At 61.0% G+C, this 7,877-nt stretch overlaps 1 protein-coding gene across 1 annotated transcript; it reads left to right on the forward strand.

Moving 5' to 3' along the window:
* The first annotated feature begins 615 nt into the window (after positions 1–615).
* On the forward strand, positions 616–6,313 carry LOC102370663 (epiplakin-like). The gene has a single exon (XM_025214251.1). The coding sequence runs from the start codon at positions 647–649 to the stop codon at positions 6,311–6,313; it is 5,667 nt and encodes a 1,888-aa protein (XP_025070036.1). The 5' UTR covers positions 616–646.
* Positions 6,314–7,877: the final 1,564 nt, after the last annotated feature.

Below are 7,877 nucleotides of genomic sequence, written 5' to 3' on the forward strand. Positions count from 1 at the left end.
GTTCCTAGTTGGGTTTCTGGTAAGGTACTCAGTTCCACATCCAGAGAATGAGAAGGAGCTGTGGAGGTCCATGCTTCTATGTGTGTGTTTTTAAAAAAATGTCCCCTCCTCTCCTTCCTGAAGGGACCCCCTTAAATAGCCCTACTGACCTCACCACCTGGGCCCAGTCAGGAACGGGTGTTATTTGATGCTGGTCAATCAATTATAGAAACATCACAGTTACCTAATGCATAGGCTGCGGAACGGGGCACGACAGCTTCACGGTCCATCCCCAGCCGGCAGCTGCCTGCAGATCGCCTTTCCCCTCAGCCTCCAGGGCCAGAGCAGGCTGCACTAGGAGACCATAATAAACACCAGGCAGCCTCTGCAGGGAGCCAGATTACAACCCACGTGATGGCGGTATGTGCCCCCCTCCATCACACAATAGCATGGGTGTGCACTAGATCACATGTGCACGTGTGTGTGCATCAGCATCTTATTTACCATAGTGATTTTATTTACCATGAAAACAGCATACATGTCTGTGTTTCACAGAGCCTTTTCTCTCTGCAGAGGCGTGCTTACTACCCAGGAGAGAAGGGAGCCACTGCCTACCGCAGAAGCTGCCACTGACGGAGAGGGGGACTCGCAGCCACCTGGCAGAGCCATGGAGGGCTGCAGGGGTGTCAGCACTGAAGAAGAGATGGGGTCCAGGGAGGGGAACGTCATAGCTGGAGTCCTGGTGCCATTCAAGAACCAGAAGATGAGCCTCTATCAGGCCATGATGCGAGGTATCCTGAGCCAGGGCACAGCACTGGTGCTGCTGGAGGCACAGGCAGCCTCTGGGTTCATCATTGACCCAGTGATGAACAGGAAGCTGAGAGTGAAGGATGCGCTCCACGCTCGAGTCATTGGCAGCGATTATTATCAGAAGCTTCTGTCTGCAGAGAGAGCCGTGACCGGCTACCGCGACCCCTGCACTGGAGAAAAGATCTCCCTCTTCCGGGCCATGGAGAGAGGCCTCATCTTCAAGGACCACGGCATCCGCCTGCTGGAGGCCCAGATTGCCACCGGCGGCATCATCGACCCGGTGCACAGCCACCGCCTGCCCGTGGAGGTGGCCTATGAGCGGGGCTACATAGACCAGGAGATGCGCCAGATCCTCTCGGACCCCAGCGATGACACCAAGGGCTTCTTCGACCCCAACACCCAGGAGAACCTCACCTACATGCAGCTCCTCAGCCGCTGCGTCCCAGACCCCGACTCGGGGCTCCTCATGCTGCAGCTCATGGACAAGGGCTCCGTGCTCTTCCAGCTCAACGAGGACGCGCGCAAAGCCTTGCAGTCCGCCCGGGTGGCCGTCCACGTGGGCCTCTTCCAGGGCCAGAGCGTGTCCGTCTGGGAACTGCTCTTCTCCCGCTACGTCCTGGAGCACAGGAGGCAGGAGCTGCTGAGGAAGTACAAGGCGGGGCGGCTGAGCGTTCAGGAGATGATCACCGTCCTCACCACCATCGTCACCGAGACCGAGGAGAAGAGCAGCCGGGAGCACGGGCCTGGCAAGAGCCCCAGCACCAAGCTGGAGGCAGGGCCGGAGGCGCGCTCCCCCGGGGCCGACCGCTCGTCCCGGGAAGACGGCTGGGAAAAGAGCTTGCGGGCCACCATGGTCGACGTGCCCGCCGGCCAGTTCCGAGGGCGAAAGGTCTCCGTGTGGGAGCTGCTCTTCTCCGGGGACGTCGCCCCCGAGCGACGGCAAGAGCTGCTGGAGAAGCACAGAGCGGGCACGCTCCCCACCCAAGAGCTGGTCTCCATCGTCATCGCCATCCTCCGCCGGGAGGCTGAAGTGGGAAGGAGTCGTCAATGTGTGACCGGGAAAAGCATCAGCAAAAGGGTGGAAACAGCAGGCAAAGCTGAGGAAGCCCATTCACAGGAGCAAAACCTGAGGAAGTCCTTGAAGTCTGCGACCATCTATGTAACAGCTGGGGAGCTCAAGGGGTGCAACGTTTCCTTGTTGGATCTCCTCTTCTCTAGACATGTCCCTCAGGACAAGAGGCAGGAGCTGCTGGAGTTGTATAGATCGCGGGTGTTGACCATTAATCAGATGATAGCGGCGGTCACCTTGGCCATCACCAGGGCAGATGCAGCGAGCAAGAAAGGCATGCCAGGGGTCAGCAGTCCCAACAGGGAGCCGATGGCTGCGGACGAAGCTGCGGATGCCAGTTCTCCACAGGAACAAGAACTGGACCACATCTTAAAGTCAACTACGGTTGATGGCCCTGCCGGTGAGTACCGGGGGCAAAGGGTGTCAGTGTGGGAGCTGCTCTTCTCCAAGTACATCCCCCAGCAGAAGAGGCAGGTACTGCTGGAGCTGTACCGCGGCGGGGTGCTGCCCCTGGAGCAGATGGGCACCGTCATCACCACCATCATGAGGAAAGCAGAAGCCCGGGGAGGGAAGCTCATGGGAGAGGAAGAGAGCCCAAGTGCTGAGACTCTCATAGGGCTGAAGGCTGAGGACGCCCACACCCAGGAGGAGGAAGACTGGGAAAAGACCCTGAAGGTGACCGCCGTGGACGTGCCGGTCAGCGAGTTCCGGGGGAAGAAGGTCTCGGTGTGGGACCTGCTCTTCTCCAAGTACTTCCCCGAGGCGGAGAGGAAAGAGGTGCTGGAGCTGTACCGCGGAGGGGTGCTGACCCTGGACCAGGTGGTCACCGTCGTCACCAGCATTGTGACCAAGGTAGAAGCTGCAGGTGGGAAGCTAGAGGCAGAGGAGACCAGCCCGAGCACCGAGACCCTCACAGCGCTCAACACTGACACTGCCCATGAGGAGGGGGAGAAGAAATGGGAAAAGACCCTGAAGGCAACCATGGTGGACGTGCCGGTCGGAGAGTTCAAGGGGCGCAAGGTGTCGGTGTGGGAGCTGCTCTTCTCCAACTACATCCCCAAGGCAGAGAGGAAGCAGCTGCTGAGGTTGTACCGTGACGGGGTGCTGACCTTGGAGCAGATAACCACCATTGTTACCACCATTGTGACCAAGGCGGAAGCCGCAGATGGGAACCTGGAGGGAGAAGAGAACAGCCTGGGCACCGAGACCCTCATGGCACACAACACTGAGACTGCCCATGGAGAGTGGGAAGAGAAATGGGAAAAGACCCTGAAGGCAACCACGGTGGACTCACCAGTTGGCATGTTCGGGGGGCAGAAGGTGTCGGTGTGGGAGCTGCTCTTCTCCGAGTTCATCCCCAAGCAGAAGAGGCAGGAGCTGCTGGAGCTGTACCGCGGCGGGGTGCTGCCCCTGGAGCTGATGACCACCGTTGTCACCACCATCGCGAGGAAAACAGAAGCCACCAGCAGGAAGCTACTGGTGACCGTGAGAACTCGCAGCGAGGACAAGGCTGACCCTGTGCACAAGGATCACACGGCCCACTCCCAGGAGGAGGAAGACTGGGAAAAGACCCTGAAGGTGACTGCCGTGGACGTGCCGGTCAGCGAGTTCCGGGGGAAGAAGGTCTCGGTGTGGGACCTGCTCTTCTCCAAGTACTTCCCCGAGGCGGAGAGGAAAGAGGTGCTGGAGCTGTACCGCGGAGGGGTGCTGACCCTGGACCAGGTGGTCACCGTCGTCACCAGCATTGTGACCAAGGTAGAAGCTGCAGGTGGGAAGCTGGAGGCAGAGGAGACCAGCCTGAGCAGCGAGACCCTCACAGCACTCAAGACTGACACTGCCCATGGGGAGGGGGATGAGAAATGGGAAAAGACCCTGAAGGCAACCATGGTGGACGTGCCGGTCGGAGAGTTCAAGGGGCGCAAGGTGTCGGTGTGGGAGCTGCTCTTCTCCAACTACATCCCCGAGGCGGAGAGGAAGCAGCTGCTAAGGTTGTACCATGGCGGGGTGCTGACCTTGGAGCAGATAACCACTGTTGTCACCACCATTGTGACCAAGACAGAAGCTGCAGGTGGGAAGCTGGAGGGAGAGGAGAACCTCCCGAGCACCGAGACCTTCATGGAGCTCAGCACCAACACAGTGCATGGGGAGGGGGACGGGAAATGGGAAAAGACCCTGAAGGCAACCACGGTGGACTCACCAGTCAGCAAGTTTGGGGGGCAGAAGGTGTCGGTGTGGGAGCTGCTCTTCTCCGAGTTCATCCCCGAGCAGAAGAGGCAGGAGCTGCTGGAGCTGTACCGTGGCAGGGTGCTGCCCCTGGAGCTGATGACCACCGTTGTCACCACCATCGCGAGGAAAACAGAAGCCACCAGCAGGAAGCTACTGGTGACCGTGAGAACTCGCAGCGAGGACAAGGCTGACCCTGTGCACAAGGATCACACGGCCCACTCCCAGGAGGAGGAAGACTGGGAAAAGACCCTGAAGGTGACTGCCGTGGACGTGCCGGTCAGCGAGTTCCGGGGGAAGAAGGTCTCGGTGTGGGACCTGCTCTTCTCCAAGTACTTCCCCGAGGCGGAGAGGAAAGAGGTGCTGGAGCTGTACCGCGGAGGGGTGCTGACCCTGGACCAGGTGGTCACCGTCGTCACCAGCATTGTGACCAAGGTAGAAGCTGCAGGTGGGAAGCTAGAGGCAGAGGAGACCAGCCCGAGCACCGAGACCCTCACAGCGCTCAACACTGACACTGCCCATGGGGAGGGGGAGAAGAAATGGGAAAAGACCCTGAAGGCAACCACGGTGGACTCACCAGTCAGCAAGTTTGGGGGGCAGAAGGTGTCGGTGTGGGAGCTGCTCTTCTCCGAGTTCATCCCCAAGCAGAAGAGGCAGGAGCTGCTGGAGCTGTACCGCGGCAGGGGGCTGCCCCTGGAGCTGATGACCACCGTTGTCACCACCATCGCGAGGAAAACAGAAGCCACCAGCAGGAAGCTACTGGTGACCGTGAGAACTCGCAGCGAGGACAAGGCTGACCCTGTGCACAAGGATCACACGGCCCACTCCCAGGAGGAGGAAGACTGGGAAAAGACCCTGAAGGTGACTGCCGTGGACGTGCCGGTCAGCGAGTTCCGGGGGAAGAAGGTCTCGGTGTGGGACCTGCTCTTCTCCAAGTACTTCCCCGAGGCGGAGAGGAAAGAGGTGCTGGAGCTGTACCGCGGAGGGGTGCTGACCCTGGACCAGGTGGTCACCGTCGTCACCAGGCTGGCCTTGGAGCAGATAACCACTGTTGTCACCACCATTGTGACCAAGACAGAAGCTGCAGGCGGGGACCTGGAGGGAGAGGAGAACCTCCCGAGCACCGAGACCCTCATGGCGCTCAGCACCAACACGGTGCATGGGGAGGGGGACAGGAAATGGGAAAAGACCCTGAAGGTGACTGTGGTGGACGTGCCAGCCGGCGAGTTCCAGGGGAAGAAGGCTTCGGTGTGGGACCTGCTTTTCTCCAAGTACTTCCCCGAGGCGGAGAGGCAAGAGCTGCTGGAGCTGTACCGCGGCGGGGTGCTGACCCTGGAGCAGATATCCACTGTTGTCACCACCATTGTGAGGAAAACAGAAACCCAGGGAGGGAAGCTCATGGGAGAGGAAGAGAGCCCAAGTGCTGAGACCCTCATAGCGCTGAAGGCTGAGGACGCCCACTCCCAGGAGGAGGAAGACTGGGAAAAGACCCTGAAGGTGACCGCCGTGGACGTGCCGGTCAGCGAGTTCCAGGGGAAGAAGGTCTCGGTGTGGGACCTGCTCTTCTCCAAGTACTTCCCCGAGGCGGAGAGGAAAGAGGTGCTGGAGCTGTACCGCGGAGGGGTGCTGACCCTGGACCAGGTGGTCACCGTCGTCACCAGCATCGTGACCAAGGTAGAAGCCACAGGTGGGAAGCTGGAGGCAGAGGAGACCAGCCCGAGCAGCGAGACCCTCATGGTGCTGAACACCGAGGCTGACCATGGGCAGGGGGCCGAGAACTGGGAAAAGGCCCTGAGGGCGACCGCCGTGGATGTGCCGGTCGGCAAGTTCCAGGGACGCAAAGTCTCGGTGTGGGAGCTGCTCTTCTCCAGGCATGTCCCCGAGGAGAGGAGGCAGGAGCTGCTTGGGAGGTTTCGAGCTGGGGCACTCACCGTGCAGGGGCTGTTCACCATCCTCAGCACCGTCATCGCACACGGGAACCTCGCCGTCAGCCAGCCACGCACGCTGGATCTCCTGTGCTCCGAGGCCACCTGTGTCACGGTGAGGCCGTTCCAGGGGCACACGGTGTCCGTGTGGGACCTCCTCTCCTCCCAGCACATCTCCGAATACAAGCGGGAGACGTCCTTGGACACGTACGGGGCCGGCAGGCTGATAATCAACAAGATCACAGTCACCACCACTGTCACAAGCAGTCCCGCGGGGCAGAGGGGGAACCGCCACCACTGCCAGTGACACAGGTGGGATGGGAGCAGGCTGGGGCTGTCCTCCCCTGCAGAGCACGTGGTGGGCACCTCTCCGAGAGCCTGCGCCTTCGGGGATGACAGCTGGAAACAGGAGAGCACGAGCTTGTAAAGGAAACGGGAACGAGAGGCCCTGGCAGACAGGTCTTCACTGCAGAAGATGCCAGGAGCTGCTGAAATTTGCCTGGCACACGACTGACCCTGCGTGCCATGGAGGGAGGGCACCAACCCAGGCCCGCAGGCCCCTGATTCCCCCATTTCTGCCATGAGGAAGATGAGGAGATGCTGCACCAGCAAGAACAGGCACAGTCTGGGATAAAACCGGGACAGGGCATGCGGTAACAACAGAGCAGCCAGCTGAGCCCCCCGGCTGCAGGGGAGCCACGCCTGGGTCAGCCCTGGGCGAGGGCAGGCAGCTCCCCTGCAATCAGTCCTGTCCTGGGCAGGGCGCGAAGGCCGCGGAGCCTGAGAGACCTCTACACACGGCTTTGCCAGGGACATGGGCAGCTTCTGGCTCTTTGGAGAAACCAGGTTCTTCCTCGGTGGTGGTGCGGGCATCTTGGCGCGGGCAGGGCCTCTTCTGTACCGGGGAGCCGGCAGGCCTGTACGTAAATAAACGTTCCCACAAAAGCAGCCACCAAGGACGAGCTGCTCCTTTGTCAGGCCAGAAGCACGCGTGGGGAAGGGACTGCCTTACCCAGGGAAACAAGGGGACGTCCCCACCCGGCCCCTGAGGTGTGACCCTGCCGCCGTGGTGTCTACCCGCCCTTCCCACCCCGAGCCCTGTTCCCAGCTCCCAGCCCTGCTCAGCCACCCACGATAGCCGTGCCGCAGGCTGGGCTCCCCGGGTGGAGGCACCAGGGCTACATCACTGCTGGAGACCCAAGTCCCATCCCCGGGGATGAGGGGCAGCGGGCAGCGGGGCAGGCGGTGCCCTCCTGGCAGGTGCTGGCATGGGCACACCTGCATTGTGCGGGTCGCTGCGGGAATGGGAAGACATCCAAGATGAGGATGGATGGAGCCAGGCAGAAAGCATGAGGAGGGTGGGCTGGGCAGGACAGGTTGTGCTCGGGGAGAGATTTCCCCCAGACGCCAGTGCCCCATCAGGGTGTGCAGGGCAGGGGCGCGGGGTACGTAGCCTGCAGCACAGACTCTGGTCCGTGGGGCACAGTCACCGCCGGGAGCGGGGCTGGCTGCGGCCTGAGCTCGATGCCCAGCAGGGCTGGCGCCAGCCGGGAAGGTTTCAGGGGGCGGCTGAGCACCGGCTGGGTGCAAGAGCCCCGGCCCAGATGCAGAGTCACGGATTTAAGTTCATCACGGGGGCACAGAAGGGAATTGGTGCGGATTTATTCACCAAGGCACCCCCGGGGGTTACAAGAAATAATGGCCACAAGCTAGCAGAGAGCAGATTTAGACTGGACATTAGGAAGAACTTCTTCACAGTTCAAGTGGCCAGGGTCTGGAACGGGCTCCCAAGGGAGGTGGTGCTCTCCCCTACCCTGGGGGTCTTCAAGAGGAGGTTAGATGAGTATCTAGCTGGGGTCATCTAGACCCAG

Source organism: Alligator sinensis, unplaced genomic scaffold, assembly GCF_000455745.1.
Source record: "Alligator sinensis unplaced genomic scaffold, ASM45574v1 scaffold987_1, whole genome shotgun sequence".
NCBI lineage: Eukaryota > Metazoa > Chordata > Crocodylia > Alligatoridae > Alligator > Alligator sinensis.

What these genes read in the sequence shown, in the direction of transcription:
- LOC102370663 (XM_025214251.1), top strand. Translation starts at nt 647, where the DNA reads ATGGAGGGCTGCAGGGGTGTCAGCACTGAAGAAGAGATGGGGTCCAGG.